Here is a 25,058-nt window from a genome sequence, read left to right as displayed (position 1 = left end):
TTAGGGTCTTAGAATTAATAGATTAATTTTAACAATTTTCTTATTTGATTTTAATGTTACATCAAATTATCAAGATGTTCTACACGTGTATTCTTGAATTATCAACTTAAATTTTAATTTATAATATTATCAAGATTATATTAATTTTAGATTTATCAATTGTTTAGTACTTTTTTTAAAATAATTATCAATTTAAAATTCAATTTGGAATTATCAATTTAATTTAGTTTTAGGAAGAAATCTTACCCCTTATTTTAGTGAGATAATTATTTACACCTAATAATTTTTTCTTTTATATATATTGAATCTATTAAAATATATAATTATTTATACATTTATTTTATAAGCTTTTTCATAAAACCGTGCAACGCACGGGCCTATAACTAGTAAATAAATAAAACTAAATGAAGTCTCGGCTAAGAGTCAAGTGAGGATATGTGATTATAAGTGTCTCAATTTAGACAAGTGTCTAAACTATGAGTTAGAGGCTTAATGTAGTCATTTTCGGGTAAGTTTGGACTAGTATCCATAAGCTTTATTCATTCATATCTTTCATTTACTCAAAGTTTGTATGAGATTGTTGTAGTAGAGTTTTTGTGGTAAAAAGTATTAGAATAAGATCTCAAAACATTTATATTTTTGTAGATTTTTTGAGATAAAAAGTATTAGAATAAGATCTCTAATCATTTAAATCTTTTAATTCACTCCAATTATTTGTTAAATGAGCAACACGTGAGAGTTATTTGATTTTGTGGTTTATTTGGGTGTTTTATGATCGCTTTATATACATACACAGGCATAAATAGATGGTGAGTGATTTGAAATTTGGACATTTTTATTAGAAATACCAGGAGGTTTCGTTGGTCGTTTCATGACCACTTGATTATTCAAATATCATGTATCTTATATCTAGATTAAAATAAGAGGATTTAAATAGGATGGATCCTTTCTAGAAAGTACTAAATAAAATAAAATAAAGTTTAGTAACAAATTACACTAATAAAATAATTTAAAGTTGGCATTTTTTGCAGTGGAGAAGTTGAAGGGAATTTAAAGTGCACTAACATTAGAGAATTTGAATCATTGAAGTTTTTTGAGTTTTAGGTAGGTTTGGTTGGGAGGATGGATATGGAAAGTTAGAGAATAGAAATGTAGGAATGATAGAAAATTTTGTAGCTTCTCTTGCGTGTGTTTGGCAGGGAAGATGAAAAGGTGGAAAAAAATATTAATTTGAATAAATTTATTGTTATACATTTATTACATTAAAAGAAAATAGTCTCCTAGAAAAAACCGAATTAAGAGGGGCAAAATAGTAGACTCCATTTAAGAACCATTTTCTACCCATATTTTCCTCACATTTTCTAGCTTTCTCCTTTTCTACCCAACCAAATAGACCATTAATTTTTTTTTATTAGAGAGTTTCAATGTATGAAGCCTGCTCTTAATGATAACTCTTTATCATCATACCGAGACACCAATCGGCTTTGGTGTAGGCAGGAATTGAACCTTGATCTCTTATTCAACCATCAAAAATTTTACCAATTGAACTAATTGAAACCCATAGACCATTAATATTTTAAGTAAACCACGATGCTTATCTGAGATAAAAGATGCATCAAGATGAGGTAGTTTTGAAGACAATTTAAATGACACATGTCACAACAATAAAAGGACATGACTCACAATAATGTGCATCCTTATTTTTGGATCTAAATTCTATATAAAATTAGTCACTAATTCATAAAATACACGTGAACATTAATCAAAATTAACAAATGAAAAGGTAAAATTAGATAACTTGTAGAAAATAACCTACCTAATTATAATTTGATTATAAAAGATCACACCTAATTTAATTAGAGAAGATCAAACATGATTTAATATAGTGATTTTACTTAATTTAAACTAGCATAATTTAGCATTATTTGTAACTCTAAAAACCAAATTAGAAATACATTTTAGAATGATGGCGTGTAAAATTTTGGATTTTTAAATTAGTTAATATTGCAATGTTTGGAAAAAGCTTACAAAAATTTTGAAATAAATGTAAAATTAAGGTACGGTTCCTTTATACCTTAAATTTACCTATATATAAAATGTTTCTATCATATAAGTAACATACATTTATAGTATCACACAGAAGCTTAATAAATCCAAATTGAGTTTGTTTATATTTTATAATTTTAGATGCATGAATTTGTATATAAACATAATTGATACAAATTTGAATGATACTTGGTATGAAATTGGAGCGCACATTCTACCAAAAAAGAAATTTAAGCGCACTTAAAATCAAAAGACATTTGGCAACAAATTATAGTCAATTAAAAAAACACTTGGTACAAAATTGGGATGCAATTAGAATCTAATTTGGATTATTGAGCTTCCTTTTTAATATATTATACGTATATGATATGAAATAGGATTATATGCATGTAAAATTAAGTATTTATATAAGAAAATAAAAAATGGGAAATCACTTTATTATTGACAAAAAAATGCATTTGTGACCTTTCACTAAAAGTTTCAATATAATAAAAAAAATGCAATTTTGTAGAAAAATGTAATTATGCCATATGCATTCTACTAGACTAATGCAGATATATGGAGAGAATTATGCAATAATCTACTCAACTGAAAAAGGGTGCAGAGAACACCCCCCCACCCCCCGGGGGGCAGGGGTACAAAAGAAAGAGAGAAAATGATGCCATATTTAGAAGCATTCAATTTGATTACTCTTGCAATGTGCTCTTACAAGTTTTCCGATTGTGGCCACTTTTATTACAACAAGAACAACATGTTGATTTCTTGAACTTGATTTGTGATATTTGCTTCAATTGTGACTCACTTTGCCCTTTATGTGAAAACTCAGGTTATGGTCCTTTGCTGTCGGTAGGCTGAAGTTCAAGCTGCAAATTATCCCTTAAAATAGGCATATTATGGGTTGAAAAATCATGCATTACCTCTGTGTATAAAGTCTGCTGAGTGTTTCTATGGTACCACTTCTCAACAAACTCGTACACATCACGATTTGCATGTTGAAGTGCACTACATGCATGTAGACAAAGGATGCCTATCATCTGCCATTCAAGGCATGTGCAATCCATTCTTGACAAGTCCACCTCAAACTTATAGCTTTGCAGTTCAAACTCAAATACAAACTCAGACACTTGGCTGCCCACTAGACTTTGTGCTTTAGACATATTCTCTCTTATTTTCTGTTCAATTTTGTAGCCGACTGGACTTTTCCAAGTCATAACATCCCTTTGCCTACCAAGTAGCAAATTCGACAACTTGCATTGATGTGCTTTCATAAATTCTAAAATTGGCTTTTGACACTCTTTCCACATCCATGAATAAAACACATCTGTTTCATTAGCATTCAACTTGTCCCATCGCTTTCTTTTAAATTGTGCATTAGCCCAATGCTCTGGGTGATTGGCCATAACCCACTCATATATTTCCTTACAATACCGATGCTGGGTAACTAAGGCCTTTTCATATTCTGCTCCTAATCTTGCAAAAGCAATATCATCCAAAAGTTGAAGTGCAGTTTGCTCCCAATTGGATTGCAATTGGAAGTAAGAGCTGAAACTTTGCTTTAGGCGACGATAACAGTAAGAATGAGTTTCAAAACCAAACACCTCATTGAGCCTATTTAGCAGGCCTTGATTTCTGTTCGATATTATTGCAATCTCACGCTTACCGACGATCAACTTAAGTTTCTCAAAGAACCATGACCAATCAGCATCATTATCTGTAGCAACTATCCAATAAGCTACTGGATATATTCCATCATTTGCATCTAGTGCAGTCACAGACCATAAAATGCCTCTAAATGGTATACTTAAATGATAATCATCTATAAATAGTAACGGCCTACATCCAAGCTGAAATCCTCGAATTGAACAACCATAAGCAACAAACAACTACCTGAATTGATTATCTTCAGATGATGACCATGTAGCAATTGACCCTGGCATTACATCCATTATATGTTGGCACATCGATGGTATTAACTTGTATGCAGCATTCGTCATTCCATGAATCAAATGTTCCTTTCTAGATGAGTGGAAATAAGTCAATGGTACAAAAAGGTCACCTAGGAAATCCATGCAAGTTTGTCTAGATACATGATCTGGACTTACTTTCATATTCTCTTTAATCATTTCTGCAACCAATCTAGTTTTCAATGAAGGCTTCAAATTGGTTTGACCTTGTACCAAGTGTTCATGCTTATCAATCAATGTATTTACTCTAATTAAGTTAGTGTTTCTCACGCCATAAGCTGTCACTTTCCATGGGCACCCATCAACTACACACCTTACAAGTATTTTTTTGGAAGTATTTCTTTTAAACTTGTATTTAAAGCATTTTGCAACAGAATACTTGTATAAAGCCAAACAGAAAGCAGCAGGACTTTGAAATTGCTGACCTCCTCCAATTAGCTCTCTTTCCCACTCATTAAGCAAAAGTGGTGATTTCTCACCAATTGAGCACTGCATTGACACTAGTTGAGCTCTATGAATGTAGTTATCATCAACATTAGTATGTTGCTCACCACCATGCTGATCCGAAGTTAAATGGTTCTCTGTGTCAGAGCACTCGGCTAAATCTCTATCGACATACTCAGCTTCATCATGTTGATCTTGGCTCTCAATGTTGGAGGACCTGACTGGATCTCTATCAGCATACTCAACTTCAGCATCCTGATCTGACGTCAATGGGCTCTCTTTGTTAGATGACCTAAAAATAAAATGTTTTTCCAAATTCAATTCAAATAGACAGAATTGACATACATGGAAAAATCAATATAGCAAATTAATATACCTGTTGCTTATAAGTGCAGGATTTGCAACTTCTGCTGCTTCAACCACATATACATATCCAGCACCCTCATTGAAATACAACAAGTTATTCAAGCCATTCTGGTCTTTGAGGGGCAACAGACATGATTTGTCAAATTTAACTGAGTATTGAAATAACTTTCCCGTAGGAGTTATACAAAGTTGTTCACATATCTCACCAACAAATGTTTCATATGCAGTGTCTTGATCAATCACCAAGCCATCTACCAAACCACCTTTATATAAAACAGATCTATCTTTCTTCACCACTAGCTCTCCCCCAAAATGACAATAGCAAAATAAAGTCTTTTCCACTCTTTGCAGCACCATGCTGTTCTGGTTAACATAAACGTACTTAGTTGTGCTAATCATACGTTCACATGCGTGTCAAAAACAACGGAATAATAGAATAACTTACATTATCGCATTAGATTAGGAACTACGTTACTTCATAACCAAGACACCCTCAAAACAGGCATTATAGAAAACATGACAACCAATAAGAAAAGTAAGTTGAACAGTAAGACTTATGAGCCTTTTCCTTGTAACTATTGAGAAGGATACAACGACAAATGATCACATGAGGAGACTAAAGATGAGAATAATGATAGTCACTAATTCCAATGCTGGCACTTCATATGTTTTCATAATGCCAATTCCAATAGCTTGAGATTACTATAATATTTATAAAGTTAGTTAATTTTGTATTGAAAAAATATGCATAACTAGCCAATGATCTCTAGCTTTTGTGGCACCTCCTCTAGTGTAAGGTGGAGAGTGAGGTCGTGACTTCAAGACACATCAGCAACGTAATTTACCAATCATAATTAAACTAATCAAGCCAAAGATTACATAAATAAACTAATCACGCACAAGGAAGTCAAGAACTCCTAATGATTTCAACAAAACATGTTAAAATTATGTGGTTAAATGATTAAATTTATTATATCCCAATAGCTTAAACTTTTTGGACAATCAGAAATTTAGAATTCGATCTCCGTCTCCTCCACTCTATCTCCCATTTAAAATCCCACGTGTTAAGCCTCACCTATTAAAAGGGAGTTTGAGCCCTACATGAGGGGGAGTGTTAAAAGGGAGTTGAAGCTTAAGCTTTTAAACAATCAGTAATTTAACAAAGTCCCCTCAAAAAATACAGTTGACATTTGCAATGTGAAAAAATTATGGAATGCCACTACAAATTGAAAAAGCATACAAGTTTACCAACCAAACACCCAAAAAAAAAATGTATGCTTTGTAGTATTCACCTCTGAGATTAACTTTGTATTAGTAACAATGTTAAGAACATATATCCAAAGCGATTTGCAGTAACAATGACACTAATTTGAAAGACTCTGCTTAAAGAGAGATGACGTAAAGCTTTCCTGGCATAACACCAACGTAAATTCGTAAATACCCATATCAAAAAATATCATTAAAAAAAATCCTAAGACATGAATGGCGTTTTCAGCATTCATTCGAGGGTTTACCTGGTCAAAATCCGCAAGGAAATGTCAGGAGAACTATAATGGCGACTGTGTTGTAAAAAAAAAGTAACGTTGATTGGCGCTCGGTGAGTTTTTTACTACTAGAAATGAACAATCTTGGGTTTAATCTAATCATAATTTTGTTGTATTTTGGCATTCTATGTGTTAGATAGTATTGGAAAAAAAAAAAAAGGTCAAAAGAAAACTATATACAAGTCAATGGAAAACTTATCGTTTGGGAGGAGGGAAAAGAATAAAATGGAATTTGTTTGGGAGTTTTAATGGATAGAACAGAGAGTCTATTCTATTGTTTAAAAGTTTAAGTGGGAGAGAACTCAGGAAATTGAATGGATAGGAGAGATTTAAGGAAACACGCATTCTTTTTTATTCCCTCAAAACCTCAAATTTTCACTAAAACTCCAAAAATACTCTTATATATATTTAGTCTTTTATTTTAAAACGGAAAAAACTTATGTATTCCCCTTTTTAGAAAAAACCACATGGCAGAATTTTAATATGGAAACCTAAAGAACAGCATATAAGTACTGTACCTAAGTTTTACCCTTTTAAAATTAAGGTTTAATAGTAATATTGTGATTAATGATTCAATTTATTTTCCTTTATATAACTCCTAAATACGATTAACTTTCATTTCTTTATTTTAAAACTTCCAAACAAGGATTAATAATTCCATTTGATTCATTTATTTTTCATTACTTAAATACGTTTTATTCAATTCAATGTTATTCCATTCCTTTATGATTTATCCATTCTATTTGTTGATTCCCTATTTTTTAGGCTATGGGCCGGCAAAAAAAGTCTCAAGCCCACTAAAGAAAAGCAAGGAAGAAAGGGCTTGAAAAACCTATTACTAGACCCACATCCTAACCAAGCTAGCAAAGTAACCAAAGAAAAGGGTTTATTGCAATCTATATTAGGATGAGGAAATCAGTAGAGGCCTGGTTATCCACAGCTGAGAAAAAAGAGAGAGAGAGAGAGAGCAGCTCTCATTAAGAAGCCCGCTGGAAAAGCAAAAATAGGCCCAAGAGATGGCCCAAACATGCTAAAGAAAATAAAAGGCCCACAAAAGGGCTTCTACAGAATGATCCAAAGAATTGAAATAAGCCCAGTATGCCCCAAACTCCTTATATAAGTGAATTGGAGGCTCTGAGCACTTACCAAACTCCTTATACAAGAGAATTGCAAGCTCTGAGCACTTCATGAAAAGGGGAAGGGAAAACAGAGAGACCTGCTGAACACGAAGGTAAGTAAAAACATTCCATAATTTCAGACATCGAGCAATGTGAAGAAAAGGATGAGTCCTGCTCCTTCGCATCCCAAACCCGAAAAGAGAGGAGGACTTAGCACTAATTGAAGCTCGGGAGTTGTGTTTTGGTGGAGGGGAGAGAGTCTTTGGTTTTTGGTGTTCTGTCGTGGTTCATTCGGAAAAAAATACTTGCTGGGAAGTGTTTTGATTGAATGGATGGAGAACGTGGTGGACCATAAGTTGCATGGTTTAAAAAAAATCTTAAGATTAAACCTTGGTTAAATAAGATAATCAATTTCCATCAATTACTCTCTAGGAATCCTCGTCTGAAAAGAAGTGTTGCTGTGATTTGAGAGTTTGCATTGAGATTAGTCTATTTACCAAATATAGAAAGAAATCAAAACCTCTTTTGTAATAAGAATTTCCAAAGAGGGAGGAAGAGAGTCAGAAGGAAAGTCCCAAAATTTGTGTATAAATAGGAATAGAACTCAGCCACATGGGGGAACATCAACAAAAGGAGGAAAAGGCATTAGTAGAGCAGTAAACATATTAGAGAGAATAGACAAAGGATGGTGGCAGAATAGGTTTTTAAGAGGGTAGTTGAGAAAACCCTTAGGAGAATATCTTGGCATGCACCACTAAAGTATTCCCTCTCTCCCAAAAAGACACTGCTCTTCGGGCTTCTTCTCCACAGCCAAGGTTGACTCAAGTTCCAAAATCCATAGTTTTGTGCTGACTTTAAGCAATAAGACTATGAGAGTTGGAGCAAAGATTTTTCTTAGCTAAGTTCTATTCAGCAAATAACAATCCTTTGAGTTAAACACTTGCTAATATGCTGGTTTTTTTTTGAGTTAACAAATTACTGGGTTGTATTTTATTATTTGTTTGGAGTATGTGTTTTGCTGCTGACTGGTTTAGCGGAGCCAATTCTACGGGACATATCAAGCCCAATTCCAGCTGGACCAATTTTGTAAAATGAACCAGGCCCATTTCTCAACCCCACAACCCTTTGTTCAAGAAGTGTCCACAAATATCCTGTATTTTGACAAAAAAATAGGCCCCTACACCATTCAATTTCATTCTAAAGTGTTATAGTAAAACTTATATTTTTTATTTGAAAGAGATATTGCATGTATATGATACATGAGATACCATCTTGTTGTTACAAGAATTTGAAGAATTAGAGTTTTGATCACATGGTCTCTAAGAGCATCTTCAAAAGGTTCTTTAATCCATGGGTAATTTGAGGATTAGGAAATGAAAGATTTGGATCCTGACATTCTTATTGAAAATAGGAATTACAAGTTGATTTAGAAGACCCAGTGCTCTTATAAATTTTTAACTTATTATCTTATGTCCTTCAAAGGATAAATTTTGAACAATAGAATTTTTCTATTTTTTGGAAACTTAGCATTTCACAGGAGCCTAAAAGAAGGAAAGTAGAAAAATGATAGTGGAAAAAATGGAATAGAGCAGGGGTGCCAATCTCTGATGCGACCGCATTTTTTGCGGGTAGTTAATGCGGGATGAAGGGAATCTAGCGTGCATGAATAAAGATAACAGCCAAACACAGAGATCGGAGGTTGAGTGTTCTATTTAAATGATTTATTTTGATAAGTACATTCTGTTCAAATTTACTAGAACATGATGCTTGAAAGATTTCATTTTCGTCCTTTAAGATCAATATTATATAAAACAGAAACTTTTATTGACCAATTTACAGCTTATGGCTTTTGTCTTTGACCCATGACTCAAAACGGTGACAGATGGAGAAAGTTGGTTTAGGGTTCAGGTAGCTCTTTGCCATTTACTTTAATCTCCTTCTCGTTTACATGTGCTACTGTGTATGGACATGAACTGTACTGCATACATTCCCAGGAGAATGTAAATCTTGAGTTAGTACAAATCTTTTTCTCCATTCTATTCTATTTGAAGTCATGCTCTCTTTTACTTTCCTAATTGACATTTCGTTTTTTTATTTACTTTTATCAATGTTATTTTTGACATTCCTCAATATTTTTACATTCTCTCAACTTGGATCAACTTACTTTTTCTTACCAGTTCATTACTTGCTCTCTTTTTAACATGACCAAACTATCTCAAACAGCTATCCCTCATCTTTAGGCTATCCCTATCTTTAAGTGGATTCCCTTGTTTCAAATCCTATCTTTCTGTGTATTCCTGCTAATCTATCTTAATTTTCTCATTTCCACCATACTCATTTTATGATACATGACTCAAAATAAAAGAAGAGCAGAGATTCAAAAATTCGACCATTCTTTGGCACTCAGCCAAAAGATTCCAAAATGGGTGCAAATCAAACACACACACACACGAATATGTATTAATTCCGTGGAAGCTGACCAACAGAACAGCAAACGGTGATACATATAAACCAAACCCGTAAATAAGTAAATAACAAATTATGCATTGAAGAGAAGGGAGTAATGCCTAAGACATACTACATGCTACTCGATCAAGCTTGCTAAATTCGTTCTTTTTTAATAGTTATGTCTAATTTACATATAAACATCCTCATGGGTATAACTGGAAGCTTGAACCTGTTGATAGGCAATGTTTCTGTACCAATCCACAAGTTGACCCTACAGCCTGAATGCATTCACACATTATTACAAGAAATTCAGGACCAGAAACAATGGTATTCGCTCTGAAATGGTACACGAGCCAACTTAATACAAAGACAATTTCTGATCTTTTTCTTCTGCAAATGTTGACACTGAAATTGCAAGAGGAAGTCTTTTTTCAGATGAATATGTAGGAGGGAGTCTCCTCCATGAGGCCAACCAAAGAGAACCAACATTACTATTTTATTGACTCAACCCCTTACAAGTCCAGCATGTCATCCTCTAAAATCCCTTTCATTATCTTCATTACCTTAGTACAGCATCACCTACTGGACTGAAAGTAATCCAAAATTTTCAAATTAGAAATCAGGAAACATAGCCTCTATCCTCCTACCAACTAGCACGTAGCATTTTAATTGCATCTTCACCTGTAAGCTTTTCTGGGATTTCGGCTATCTAAAATATCACCAAGAGTGGCCAAGGCATCTTGAAATTTATGGATTTTGAGAAACCCCCTTATCATGGAAACCTCACTGTCTGAGAAGCCTGCTTTCTCCATGACCATATCAACAAGTTTGATTAGGGTGTCCTCCATGGCTAAAGCGCAAAGTCCTTCAGCCAGCAAAATGAATGATGAAAATTGTGGAACAAATCCTTTCTCCATCATCTCAACCACGAAATCAACAGCTTCCCCAATTGGTCCTCCACCATTGCAAAGCCCACGAAAAACAATTTTATACGTAACGGCATCAGGAGGATCACCCTTCTCCATCATTTCTCTAAAAAGCATCATGCCTTCTTTTGCTCTCTTTTGCTTAAATAGTGCTTGAATTACAGGATTATAAGCCGGTGGACTCGGGACCATTCCTTTCATCTGAACAGTTCTGAGGAGCCTACTTGCAACCTCAATTCTACCTGCCCTGCACAAGCCCCCAATAAGAGTCCCATAAGTGACAATGTCTGGTTCACACCCATTTGAAGTCATACTTTGAACAATATCTGCTGCCTTCTTTATATCACCATCTCTGCAGAAGAATGTGAGCAGGGAATTGTATGTGAACTTGTCAGGTTTCAATCCTTCCATTATCATTTGATCCATAAGCTGAGAGGCCTCTTCCATCCTCCTGCTCTTACAAAGACCATCAATAAGGCTGTTGTAGGTCACTGAATTTCTTGAAACCCCTAGGAGTTCCATCTGATCAAAAATTTCCTCCGCATCCTCAATTCTCTTGTTTTTGCAAAACCCATCTATCAAAGTATTGTATATAAAAACATTCCGTGAGCAGCCACTTGACTCCATCTCTTTCAGCAAGCTCAAAGCTTTCTCAAGTCTCCCCCTAGAACAGAGGCTGTCAATCAAAATATTGTAAGTAAATTCATCAGGTTGACACCCTTTCTTCTTCATCTCCTCAAATAGCTCCATTGCCATTCTATGATTACTAGTCAAACAGAGTCCTTGAATCAGAGAATTAAACGTACAAACATCAGGTAAAATTCCCTTGCTTGTAAGAACACGAATAAGTTCAGTGGCCTCTTCAACTCGGTTCTCCTTACACAAGGTGCTAATTAGAGTGTTATAAGTGATAGTGTTAGGGGAACAATCCCTCAAAACCATCTGATTAAGAACTTCCTTTGCCTCTTCAACTTCACCCAATTTACACAACCCAGAAATCAAAGAGTTGTACGTAAATATATCCGGATCAAACCCTTCCTGCAGCATTACATCCATAACCTCTAAAGCATGTTTGACATGTCCCGCCCGGCACAAACCATTAACCAAAGTGTTGAACGTAAACTGATCGGGACGGAAGCCCTCATTTGACATCTCCTGAACAAAACTCAACGCTTCCTCAATCCTACCCTCTTTGCACAACCCATTAATCAAAACATTTACTGTCACACTGGTACATGGGCAACCAACTTCTACCATTTGTTCTCTAATTCTCAATGCACCACTAATATTACCTTCCTCGATATACCCTTGCATTAGCGTGGTGAACGTTTTCTCATCCGGTGACAAACCATAGTTTGGCATCTCTTCCATCATCAAAATGGCCGGCCTAATTTGATGAGCTTTACAAAGAGCCTTTATCAATACATTAAAAGTGGAAACATCTGGCTTAATTCCTCTACTAACCATACTCGAATGCATGGTTTCAACTAGTTTAAGCTTATTACCATCAACAAGAACATTCAACAAGAAGTTACAAAAATGCGTGTCAGGTTTTAAGCCAAACTCATTCTCCATCATTTCCACAACACCAACAATTTCATCATATAATTCAAACTCTGCATAGCTCATAATAAAAATCAAGAAAGTACCTGTACTAATCTCACACCCCGCGAGTTTCATTTCTTCCAAGACACTTCTCATCGATTCGAAAGACCCCACCTTTCCAAGCTTACGAAGAATCTCCTCGTATATGGCCGAACTGGGTGTGAAGCTGGACTGCTTCGAGGCCCATTCGAATATGCGAAGGGCTGAAGACTCGTCGGTTTGGCGGCGAAGGGTGTCAAGGAGTTGCTTTGGGGTGAAGTCTGAAGGGAGCTGAGAGAGAGTAGTGGGTGGAGTTGAATTGGAGAGTGGAGAAAGGGTTGTGACTTGGTCATGGTGTTGTGTGGAGGCGAAGGAGATGAAGGAATTGGAGGTGGGTTTGTGAGAGAATGAGAGCGGTGGTGGGTGGTAGTTTATGGAATGCGGTAGAGACAAAGGATAGCATTTTAGACAGGAAGAGAAAGCCATTTGGGCAATTTCACAAACATGTAAGGTGCAGAGAGTTGAGTGGTAACTGGCGATGAGGTGAGAGTAGATATGAAATTGGCAGAGAACAATGTGATAAGAGTTTTGGGTTTGGCAGTTTTCGTAACGACCCACCGTTTTCATAGAGGAAATGCAGACTTATATTTTGTCGTTTATTATTATTATTTTGATAGATATGGTAATATATACTATTTTAACTTATCATATTCGTTCTATGATAATTACTCTTTTTATCATCCGGCTAAAGCACCAATAAGTTTTAGTATAAGTGAGGTTCAAACCCTAAATTTGTCATTCAACAAGAAAAGACTTTACTAATTAAGTTAACTGAAACTCACACCTAAAGCTGTCCATGGGTCGGCCAAGTCGATTTTAGACCCAGCTTGGACTTGACCCGTCGGCATCAGATGGAAGGTAGAGGGACCCGAAACCGACCGCTAGCGTCAATCGGTCGAGTCAGTTTCGGGTTTGGGTGGTGCTCGAGTCGGTTTGATCGGTGGAGGAAGTCACTAGAGCTTGCAAATGCCATCGGAATACGCAAAACAATCGTCGGAATCTGTAGAAACTCACTAGATCTACATCGAAATCTGTTGGTATTTGGCTGGATCTAGCTAAATCTCACCAAATATGGTCAAGATCTCGTCGAAGCTCCTCAAATCTGAGCTTGATCTTGTCGGAGTAGGCCGAATTTGTATATAACATCGGTCAGGTCGAGTGGCTCGAGTTTTGGAGAAGAAAACCTGCCACTTGACCCGCCGGCATCGGGTCTTGGGCGCAGAAACCCACCACCAACCGATGGGAGCGTTGGTTCCAGCTAAAATCGGGTGGGGATCGGGCGATTTGGTCGGTCCGACGGGTGTGGTTCGAGTCTGGACACCCTTACCCACACCAAAGATAAAGAATCCAATGTTGGCCTGCCCGTAACAAAACAATTAAGGAATGTCAACCTTTTGAGCCACACACAATCTTAAAGGTAATCGAATCTCTTGTAGTTGATTCTTTTTTTCCTCTTGACCCTACAAAACAAGCAAGCATCATCAAACCATCAATCTTATTGTTTGGAAACCCATCCTATGGGTTTCTTCAAGCTCAACATTGATGGGTCTACCTGTGGAAACTCGAGTAGGGCTACTGCTAGTGGCCTCATTAGAAATTGCAAAAGGAGAATGGATCGAGGGTTTTTTCTTTCTTTCTTTCTTTTCTAGAAGTATTGGTCTCACCCACTCCATGGTGATAGAGCTTTAGGGAATTCAAGATGGACTTGCCCTTGAAAACAACCTCAATATCCATGAGCTACTTATAAAGATAGATGTAAAATGTGTTATTAGCATGCTCCCATCATATAGCCCCATGACTGATGCCTCTAACCCTTGTAGTGCCCTAATTTTTTACTACAGGTCCCTAGTTCAACTTTTTGATAAAGCTTTCATCCACTGCGAAGGGGAATAGTGCACAGACCTTTTAGCGAAGGAAGGAAACAATTCTAGTGATATTTTTGTAATGTACTATAATCCCCCTCCTTGTATTTTGTACCAGCTCTTAGCTTATGCTTGGGATGTTATGTGATCTAGGTTGTAATTGTACTAATTAACTTAGTTCTAATCTAATTTTTCTTTTCACCAAAAAAGAAAAGAAAAAAAAAAAAAAAAAACCAATGCTGCCACTAAACTAAAAAACTTTTTGACATTGTTTTATAGTTTTGTGATTAGCTCGAAATAGAAATAAAAGACATCACCAATTTTAGAAAGAAAATGACAAAATAATTATTATCATATATTCATAAACAACTCATGTCTTTAGTACAATTATGATTGAGAAGTTGGACATTAAACTTTAGTTTGGGAAATTTATTATGCCCTATCGATCAAATTCTAATAAATGTGATGTTTAGAAATTTGGATGTTTGGGAATATAATTACATATGTTTTGTTGATGGTAAGAATTGCTTTTTAGAAAGAAAAAATATATATCTTCTTAAGAATCTTATTGCATATTGGGGAAAAGTAGCTTTGAAAACTAAGAAGAAACAACAACATCTAAGGTTGGGCGATTCGCCACAATAACAACGAGTGCTTTTTCTTTTCCTAGCCTCAACTTCTCTTTCATTTTCTTCTTCTTGTCAACCCTTTCCTTTATCAAAAATTTATAAAACAACTCCTTTTTCTCAAAAATCACAAACACAACCGATTGAATGGTCCCTCACAAAACCACCAAGTTTGACTAGGTCTAGGTGAATCACTTGCAGAAAGGGTTTAATTAAATACCGAATCGGCTACCCAATTGAAAACTATATTTCATAACTATGGGAAAAAGGCAAAATTTGGGATCAAGGACTATGGGCTTGCCACTATCTACATCATGTTTTTACTTTTGAGTGAGCTTTTTTTGGGGGGAAGAGAGGGGGGGGGGGGGGGGGAGGGTGGAGGAGGAGACATAGGGCTAAGGTGTCAAGAGTTTCCAACTAAATTACCAATGATGTAACATAAGCTAGGGTAGTCCACTAGTCGGGTCGAATTAGGTTTGCGCTTAACCTACATTTGACCCAACCTGATCGAGTAGAGCAGCCCTCAACTTGCCATTGATCGAGATGATGATCGAATCGGGCAAATCAAACCTCCAATGAGTGGCAGGCAGGTTAGTTGGAGTTAAGGATCTAGGAAATGATAAGAAAATGATAGGAAATCGGTGAGATTTTGCCAAATCCAATGAAAATCTAACTAGATTCAATAAAATTTTGCTAGATCCAGTAGAAATTTCATCGGATTTGATGATGAGATTTCGCTAGATCCAATCGAAATCTCATCGGATCTAGCTAAGATCTCACCGAATCTAGAAATTTTCGTTGAAAATTGCTTAGTAAGTTTGTCGATTTGGGTTTTATGGATTTTAGGGGGGGGGGGGGAGAACCTAAACTGGCCTATTGGAGTCAATTTCTAGAGGAAAAGACCCGCCACTGACCATCGAAGTAGTCAAGTCAGCCAATGGTCAACTCAAATCCAGTCGGTTTCTTCAGCTAGGTTAGATAGCCTTAATATTGTAAGCAAAGAAACAGACCAAAAAAATTAAGAAAATGACTAAGGGCTTGTTTGGTTAAAAAAAATGGTCACTCATCACTCATCACTTAAAATACCCAAATTTCCTAATTCCACCCGTTTGGCACATATTTTCAACTTTTCATCACTTAAATTTTTTTACTTTTTATGGGACCCATACCTAAACAATGGTCAAAGACAGCTGTTAGCCTACCCACCAAACCCTCATCTCCCACAATTTTCTTCACTGCACATTTCATTTTGCCACCACCACAATCACAGTTTAACACAAAAACTCCATTCACAGTTTAACCAAAGAAGTATAAACAACAAAAACTCTCAACAATTTAACACCACCTAAAGCAGCTCATCATCCCAAATTCAAAACTCCATTCATACTTATTTATGATACATCACAAAATTTAAAAAAAAAAAAAAAAAAAAAGAGCTTCCAGATAAAAAAGGAGCTTCCAACGGAGCTGTTCCCAGCATCAACAATAGAGCTTCCAGATCGAATCATTTCCAACAGAGATCCACTGTTGCTGTGGATACCGATTTCGACGCTCCGGCCAAATCGAAGAACAAGTACAATAGCAGCGATGAGGAGAATTAGCGCGTGGTGGAGCTTTTTGGCGTGTGATCAAAGATCGACGCCAATGATCTCTCAGCTTGGGTCGGCGTGTGAGAGACCGGTGGGAGAAGAACAAAAAAGAAAGAACAGAAAGAACACTAAATCAGAAGAAAGCAAAAAGAATGCTATGCGTGTGAGTGGTCGGTGAGTATGAGCTTTTTGCTCTGAAGAAGAACAAAAAGAAGAACAGATAAAGAAAAAAAAAAAAAAAAAAAAAAAAAAAAAAGAGAGAGAGAGAGAGTGACCGATGGGATGTGACAAGGCACTGGCTTTTGGGGCCCACAATCTCACCTTATTTACGGTCATGCCACTAAGTATCAGATTTTGAGTTTTGAAAATAGGTGAAACCTGTTTTCATTTTCCATGACTGTGATCTGGTTTTTTGAGTAACTTGAGTCATGAAAACTATAATTCAAAACTCATCCAAACAAATGCTCTTCCGTGGAATCCACATGATTTGGATGATGGAAACAGAAAATTGAGTGATATAACTCAAAACTCATCCCATCTAAACAACCGCTAAATTGTTACCTTTTAGATATTTAAAAAAAAAATAAAAATTGTATTTTTTTTAATAAAAAAATTTGGACTGTGCGCCAAAAAATTAACGAAATTTTATTTTTAAACACCAAAAGTATACTTTACATCTATTCCCCCTTTTTTCCTCTCCTTTTTCTTGTTCTTTTTCAAACCTCTTCCTCTCCACCCACGTCCCACCCCACATTGGCCTCTCAATGACAACGATGCCATTCCCTGCCGACAACCCCCTTCACCACTTGCTCCCTAGCCCATAGAGCTAGATTGTGGATGAACTCATCATTAGGAGAAACTACACCCTGTTTCGGGTGTATGTTTCCTCCATCTCACAAGCTGGTGGGACCAGCTGTGGGTCCCACCAGCTTGTGAGATGGAGGAAACATACACCCGAAACAGGGTGTAGTTTCTCCATCATTAGGCCTCTCGTATCACATCGCCGCCCGAACCATGTTCATCATCAGCACATGGTGGTTTTTTTTTTTTTTTTTTTTTTTTTGGGGAATGTGATGGTTTTTGGTATTTAAGCAAATAAGGAATGGGGATTGAAGTAGTATGGATCTCAATCGGCAGTGGGTCTGTGCCACTAGTGTGGGTCTTGTGTGGGATGGTTTGGGGTTTATGGAGGTGTTGGCTTTTAGTGAGGATGCCCAATGAGCATGAAATCTCTAGTTAGGTACAGCCGTATAGGCAGAGTATCTCTACTGGCAATCTGGCATCAAGTAGTGAGACACCTAAACTCAACTAATAACAATGTACAAAAGTAGGAAAAATAAAATGGACAAAAGCACATGAGAAAGAATAAAGGCAATATACGATGTATGGCATAGAGTCATGAACACTAATCAAAATTAGGCACATTGCCAAGCTTACATTAAAATTTGTGGTGGGGGATGAGAGTCATATTTCCCTCTAGCATGATAACTGGCACCTAGAAGTTCTCTTCACCAAGTATGGGCATAGATTCATCTATGACTCGATTAGTTCTTTAGATGCTAAAGTGTCAAGCAATCTCAAGAATGAAGATCGGTGCTGGAAACCAGCTCGTTCTAAAGATTTAGTGTCAATTCAAAGTAGAATAAGTCTTGTGCTTTTTTTTTTTGTTGGGGGGGGGGGGGGGGGGTGGTGGTGGCGGAAGATCAAGTAGTACGCAATATTTCAAAATTTGGAGGCTTTAATTGCACCCAAACCTAGAATGCAATTAGAACCAAGCTACCAGAGGTGAATTGGTGGAGGTTGGTCTGGCTCACGCTTCCAAAATATGCATTTAGATGCAAGCTGGACTTCAAGAACAGTTTGACTACTAGAGACAGATTGATCTAATGGAGATATAAAGGTGTGTCATGCTGTGTTTTTTGCAAAGCCTATACTAAAAGTAGGTTTATTTTTTGAATGTTCCTTTACAAAGAAGACTTTGAAAGGAGATTATGGGCTGGTGCCTCGTCATTAAGCCTGAGTTTTGTTGGGAAGATTTAGTATGCTAGGGTGGTCATAAATTGAAGGGAAGTAGTTTGAAAGAAACAAGAAAATTTGCTTGGGGAGCTGCATATTCTAACATATAAACACATAGGTATTCTAGAATTCATCAAGGTCACTCTAAAACTAAGGAAGAGGTGTTGCAATCCATAAGATGGGATGTGAAAGCTCGTGTGATGGCCATTGGGGGATTCAATGACTTTATCTTAAGCAGAGTCCTCTACTGCAAGTGGGGTTTGCACTTATTTGTTCTAAAAATAGCTATTTTGACTATACTTGATTTTGATATGAAGTTGTACTAGCAGGGTCTTTGACTTGTTCCTATGAGTGCTGTAAGTTGGGTTTTTTTTAATGAAATTAGTTTGATTCATTAAAGAAGAAGAAGAAGACGAAACAATACCGGTAGTGCAACACAACGCAAACTGTAAGGAGGGTATAGGATAGGCTCCGACTAAGGGGAAACAATAGGTGAATAGGTTAGTCATACTAGCCCGGTCTACATCAACAACATTTTCCTATTAAAGTTGACTCCGTATATAGTGGTAACATTTTACTATTAAAGTTGACTGCGAAAATAGAGTGGTAGACACATTGCGACACAGACAAGCTTCTCCATCATTTAAGAATTAACAAACAATAACACGGACACACTCATTTTCACACCGAATTTCTGAATTTCTCAATCACACCGAATTTCTCAACTTGTTGACTTGTACAACCGTAAATAATCAACCAAAAGTGGTGAGTCCATGTAAATAAGAGTAGGCTAAAAATGTTCACCACTAATAATCGCACATATCAACATATGTAAAATTAAATGTGCGATTAGGTTTGTCCCTATAATTATTCTTTAGGAATTATAGGTAGGTATTTGAACAATTAACACAAACAAAGGCTCGTAATAATTCAGTAAGATACTAGGGACGAAGATGTCATTGACCTTAAAATTCTCAAAGAGCGACAAGTAAGCAAATCCTGTTCCGCAACCCACAATAACTCAAAATGAATATTTATTTAAGAAGAAAGTAGAAATAGTTTTAAAAAAATATAAAAAATTTTGCAAAATCAGATATCAGTTCTCTTGATACATTTTAACATTTATCTATGTAAAACAAAACAAGACAATAAATCAGCAATTTGAAGATTTAAAACCATTCGCCTTTAGCATTCCAAAGTTAAATGACAGGGATCAGTTCAAAACTTGAAATGAACTCTAAAGGTGTTGTCTAACCCCCACGAACAGTTACATATTAGCTAGTAGGAATAAGACTATGAAAGGCAACTCGACAGTACATAGGTTCTATAGATAACAAATCACATGATATTTTGGAAACCAGCGATACTTGTTTACACAAGACCAGACCCGCCAGGGAGGCAGAAGGTGGTAAACACTTGTCCAAGATGAATAAAAGACTCCACGGAAAAACTTGGAAATTAAGACGATAATTAGCCAAGTTTACCATCTCACAAACTATAAACAATTCACTTAAGTAAAGAAGGGATGAAGGGAGGAACTCCCTGTCGCAAGGGCTACGATTTGTATTCAGCAGGCACGGCTCTTAATGACATCAAGACCCATCTCAGTTGGATCGGTTGCTTGCAACTCAATCTGAATTCCATCAAGCTCTCTCTTAAATCTATCCTTGGAGCTTGCATAAATCATCTTGCTTCTAACCCTTGCCGTATCAGGAGACCTTCATAGAACAGGAAAGGAATTAGAACATACAACCACCAAGAACATGGCAACAAAGATCAATTAAAGACGGATCATAGTTACCACGCAATGAAGAAAATCCTGCTCTTTTGGCAATTCTCTTCAGTGACAAAATCAAAATCGTAGACAGCATAACGACACTCCTCAGCGGGAAGGCTTGCAGTGAAATCCTCATAACTTTGGTTTGGCTCACCAACCTTCTCCACAACAACTTGCTTTTGCTTCTCCTCAATCTTGTAAACAATGAAGCGATAGGTCCTTTTTGCCTTAAGCTCCAAAAACTTCAGCTTGCAGTCATCATGCACTGCCATACCCGAAGCTGCGTTGGCCTGAGGAATTGCACGCACATCATAGAGATAAAATACTTGACATAATTCTGTAACTCAGTATGACCCACATAAGATACGCGGAATACTGACATAAGTAGCATTCCAAAATATTGGAAACATTTAGAAATTAAATTCAATTACCCTACATTTGATTGCCGGAATGACAGAGACAGAAAGATAATAGACACGAATGAGATCACAATGATTAAAAAGATTCTAGTCTAATTTGATCCATCTTTTCTTTCTACGGACTGCAGAAAATAAATTTTTAAAACAGTGAAAAATTCTAACAAACCAATCCATAGGCAACCCCAAAATTTTGGGACTGAGGCTTCGTTGTTGTAAAATTCTAACAAACAAAATTTGGCCTTCTTTATCCTCTAACATTTCTGCTTAAGGTAGATAGTGCCCGTTTGGTTACTGCGTTCCGGTTCGGTTCAAAACTGAAAACATATTCATATTATAGAAATATGAAATTCAAATCAAACAAGCATACACTTCCATAGCCATCACTAAAATACTCTTAAAATAAAAATAAAAAAGAAAAAAATTAACACGCAATGCAAAGTCAGAACCGTCCGCTTTCAAAGGACAACGCACATTCACTACATCCAAAACCAGCACACACATACAAAACAAAATATCTAGGGTAAAAAAGGAAATCTAAACAGAAAGCACAGCAAAGCAAGCAAGATCCATTGACTAAGGACAGTAGATCCACACAATTTACAATCACTCGAATTTACAATCAATAATTGATCAGAAACTTTAAAAAAAAAAACATAAAACAAAAAACAAAACAAAAAACAAAAAAAGATAGTCCGCTACAGAAATCGCGAATCGTACACTAAACATCGGAACGAAAATCAGATCTGCTAGCAAACGAAGTACAGCAAAACGGTTAAGGAGCTACAACTCCACACAGATTTCTAGAATTCTAGTCAATTTTTAGTTCAAATAATCAGATCGAGCACAGATCAAACACCGACTTCAACAACAACAACAACAACTTTTTTTTTTTTGAAAAACGAAGATCCGTTTGGCTGCTAAGAAACCGCGAGAAAAGTAAAAGAAAAATTTGAGTACGATCGGAGTAGTAAAGTCAGAACCCTAGGATAAAAGAAGTAAACAGAGAGACTGACCATTTTGTTTGTTCGGCTTCTTCTTTCTTTTTTGTTGTTGCAGTGGATAGTTGAGGAAGAGAAGATATAAGAAGTTGAGAGAGAGAGAGAGAGAGAGATGGGAGAATCGTCCGATGACGAAGGCTTTGGGTTTGGGTTTGGGTTTGGGTTTGAGTGTTCTCCTTGATATCTGGTTGCTTAAATAAGTTGAAAATTGAAATGCCCTTTTTATTACGTAGTAGATTTTTAGAGGTGGCTCTCTCTCTTTCGCTGGTGGGCAAGGATTTTTTAAGTTTTAAGTATCAATCGTGGTATACGACTACGATTACGACTGAGGGGCGTGTGGAAAACCGTTTAGCCAATGGCCTAGCGCCACGTTTTATTACATATACGCGAGAAATTCTTTCTCGCGTATGGGTGGACGGTGGATTTGTACGGATCGGCTCGCTCTGGACTCTTGAGTGGAATGAGACTCGGCTAAAGATCAATAGTCACTATACGACGTCGCTTGCCTTGAGTTTTTTTTTTTTTTTTTTTTTCATATATAAACTCAAGACATTAGTTAGTTTTTTTGTGTAAATGGGAATCAAATATCAAATATCTTATTTGATAATAAGAAATTTTATCAACTGAACTAATGGGAATCTACTCTTAAGTTTTTCTTTTGAACAATAATCTAGATACAAAATTTATCTTCGTAAATTGATAGATTGTAATTGAAGTAATATCAGTTTCAAATAGACTTATTAAAGATACAATTTTTTTTAAAATACTCCAATCACAAGAAGTAATATGAGTAGTTCTTAAATAAAAATTGTATCACTAGATTTATTGCTTTCTTTTGAAAGTGATTTTCTTGACACAGAAAATAATAAAATGAAGGGAAAAAAAACATTTTAGTAATAAGCAATTTTAAAATCAATGCATCTAATTTAAGCATGGACCATTCAGGAGAAAGAATTTTTCTTCAAACTAATTTGAAGGCTTCCTCCAAACTATTATGTGGAAATTCAAATTAGTTTCCGCATGTAATATTATTATTTACATAACAATCATACGATTTAATACATGTATATGGTTTTATGAACTGTCATGTTAAATATTTTATAATTTTAATGTGTTTTTCCCATCAATATTCTATAATATTTTATAATTAACCTCATTTTCAATAGAAAAGATAACTTTTTTTAATAATTAAGAATAACTATATTAAGACGAGAGGGGAGGAGAAACAGGCTTAAACTCATTTCTACCTTCTAGGCAGAAAATCCAATCAAGAAGATTAGGGATGATTATAGGTCCATCTTTATGGGAGCCAGTTAATCAGGAGGTACTGTTAAGGCTATACTAATTGGGCCTATGGCCCAATCCGAGAATATTAGCTAATCTGAGGATGGTCAGATGAGGTTATAAGAGGAACAGTATAAAGAAAAAAGTAAAGATAGTATGAAATAAGTCCAACGAATGTCCGAGGAGGAAAACCATCTCGAAAACAAAGGTTCGAGGTCAGTAAGAGTGTCATATCATCATGAACTTTCTTCAAAGTTACATCACAACTAAGAGTTGGACGTTGGACAAGGGGTAAGAAAAGGAGAGGGCAACAAATATCTTCAAAAAGCTACTACCTCCACATTAAATACCTCTTAACTAACTCTCTGGCCGCATTAATGTGGAGGTGATATGTGAACAATGGTCAAACAGTCTTACAGCTACTAGTTGATAGTTTTGGGAGGTGTTGGATGGGATAAGAAGGAGTTCTCAGAATCTAATCTACACGTGTATGGTAGGAATAATACCAAGATTGTAGTATATAGCATGAGAAGATGGCCTAAAGGAAAAGATTGGAAAAAGTCAAGAAATTTCTGTAATAATACTGTGAACTCTTGTAACTTCGCTCATCAACAAGACATTATAATATAACCTCCTTAGTCCACTCCGAGAATAGACTTTCTTATCTTGTGTTTAATAGCCCTAAATTAGCAAATTTTATCGTTTTTCTTCTAGAATATATCTAGTTCTTTCATCCACGCTTTACAAATTTATTGTTTGGACTTTTCAAGCTAAAACTCAATCATATATTGTGTCCAATTCAAATTCAGTCCTTACAATCCCAATTACAAAATGTTGCCCAAGAAGCAATGTTATGGGCCAAAAAGTTTAACATCCTAGAAACTTAACAAAATTCCCAACAAGAAAGGGACCTTAAAAACACATTTACATTTGACATAACAGAGACTTGAAAATTAGGTAGAGGGGATACTAAAGTTTATAGTCTCAATAACATTTTTTTGTAGATATGTTAAGAAACAATGTTATGAATTATAACAAATTGATTATAATATTTGATGTTGAAGTAATATTAACATGCACACATAAAAGATATCCAATTGAAGTAAATCTAACTGAAAATTATCTGGAGGCAAAATTATATTTGTTTACTCAACTACAATACTTTGTTTTTGAGAATAGCTCAACAGCAATCTCATAATACATAAATTGAGTTATTTAATAATATCTAACTTTGGGTTATTGCAGTTTTTTTTTTAATTGTAAAGTGTGATTATTGCCCTTTTTTTTATTACAGTCTTGAATGAAGGAAATAACTAATAATATATACTAATATTCCATTGTGAGTAAGACAATTTTTAGATTAGTAAACCTTGATTTTTTTTCTTAATGAATAACAGAATAACTTTGATTCTTAATTATATTATCCTGGTATTTTCAATAGCAATCAATCCTAGCTACTGGGGGAAGAACATAAAAAAAAAATTAAAAAAAAAAAAATACAGAGCAAAATCCTTTAAGAAATATCCAAAGTTGGGAAGCCGCATAAGGGCTGGCTTGGCGAGTTCAGCTGTGTACATGTACAATGGCACAGACAGATATTTGGTGGTCGTTGACATTGTATGTTTGGTAGTGTAAAATTTGGATACTTCCCTCAAAACCAAACCATTTCTCTCCACTTTAAATATAAGGAACATAATAACACTTGGCTTGGGTCCATCAAGATTCTCTTTCTGCGTCGACCCAACGCTACCACCGATATTTAAACTTAAAATTAAATTGCAAGCACATTCTTCCATATGATCACATAATTTTAGTGGTTGTATCAAACTACAGGTGTTTCCAATAATTGAATTCTATGAAAAGTGATTCAGCAACAAAAAAAAAAAAAGAAAAAAAGAAAAGAAAAGAAGAATTGTATCAAAAGTGGGTGAAAATAGGGATGGCAACAAGACAAGCTAGGGTCGGATTAAGGGTGCCTCATTCTTGT

At 35.7% G+C, this 25,058-nt stretch overlaps 3 protein-coding genes across 3 annotated transcripts; all 3 read right to left on the bottom strand.

The window, feature by feature from the left end:
• Positions 1-2,873: 2,873 nt before the first annotated feature.
• LOC115989920 lies at positions 2,874-5,177 on the bottom strand. The gene is made up of 3 exons (XM_031113789.1): positions 4,831-5,177; positions 3,934-4,746; positions 2,874-3,834 (listed from the first exon to the last, which is right to left on the bottom strand). The coding sequence occupies exons 1-3, from the start codon at positions 5,175-5,177 to the stop codon at positions 2,874-2,876; spliced, it is 2,121 nt and encodes a 706-aa protein (XP_030969649.1).
• Positions 5,178-10,002: 4,825 nt separating this feature from the next.
• On the bottom strand, positions 10,003-13,041 carry LOC115992028 (pentatricopeptide repeat-containing protein At3g53700, chloroplastic-like). The gene has a single exon (XM_031116066.1). The coding sequence runs from the start codon at positions 12,924-12,926 to the stop codon at positions 10,608-10,610; it is 2,319 nt and encodes a 772-aa protein (XP_030971926.1). The 5' UTR covers positions 12,927-13,041; the 3' UTR covers positions 10,003-10,607.
• A 6,695-nt stretch (positions 13,042-19,736) lies between these two features.
• Positions 19,737-22,014, bottom strand: LOC115992414 (actin-depolymerizing factor 2). Its single transcript, XM_031116610.1, has 3 exons — positions 21,803-22,014; positions 20,395-20,660; positions 19,737-20,311 (listed from the first exon to the last, which is right to left on the bottom strand). The coding sequence occupies exons 1-3, from the start codon at positions 21,803-21,805 to the stop codon at positions 20,161-20,163; spliced, it is 420 nt and encodes a 139-aa protein (XP_030972470.1). The 5' UTR covers positions 21,806-22,014; the 3' UTR covers positions 19,737-20,160.
• Positions 22,015-25,058: the final 3,044 nt, after the last annotated feature.

Source organism: Quercus lobata, chromosome 5, assembly GCF_001633185.2.
Source record: "Quercus lobata isolate SW786 chromosome 5, ValleyOak3.0 Primary Assembly, whole genome shotgun sequence".
In the NCBI taxonomy this organism is placed as follows: domain Eukaryota; kingdom Viridiplantae; phylum Streptophyta; class Magnoliopsida; order Fagales; family Fagaceae; genus Quercus; species Quercus lobata.
Note: the sequence above shows the minus strand (reverse complement) of the source record. Positions and strands in the feature narration are given on the sequence as shown.

Excerpts from the sequence above, each read along its gene's own strand:
- LOC115992028 (XM_031116066.1), bottom strand. The coding sequence starts at position 12,926 with ATGGCTTTCTCTTCCTGTCTAAAATGCTATCCTTTGTCTCTACCGCAT.
- LOC115989920 (XM_031113789.1), bottom strand. The coding sequence starts at position 5,177 with ATGGTGCTGCAAAGAGTGGAAAAGACTTTATTTTGCTATTGTCATTTT. Across the intron at positions 4,747-4,830 it reads CCTGCACTTATAAGCAACAG|GTCATCTAACAAAGAGAGCC; the intron begins GTATATTAATTT and ends TTTTATTTTTAG. Across the intron at positions 3,835-3,933 it reads TCTGAAGATAATCAATTCAG|AGGCATTTTATGGTCTGTGA; the intron begins GTAGTTGTTTGT and ends TATACCATTTAG.
- LOC115992414 (XM_031116610.1), bottom strand. Across the intron at positions 20,312-20,394 it reads AGGATTTTCTTCATTGCGTG|GTCTCCTGATACGGCAAGGG; the intron begins GTAACTATGATC and ends TGTTCTATGAAG.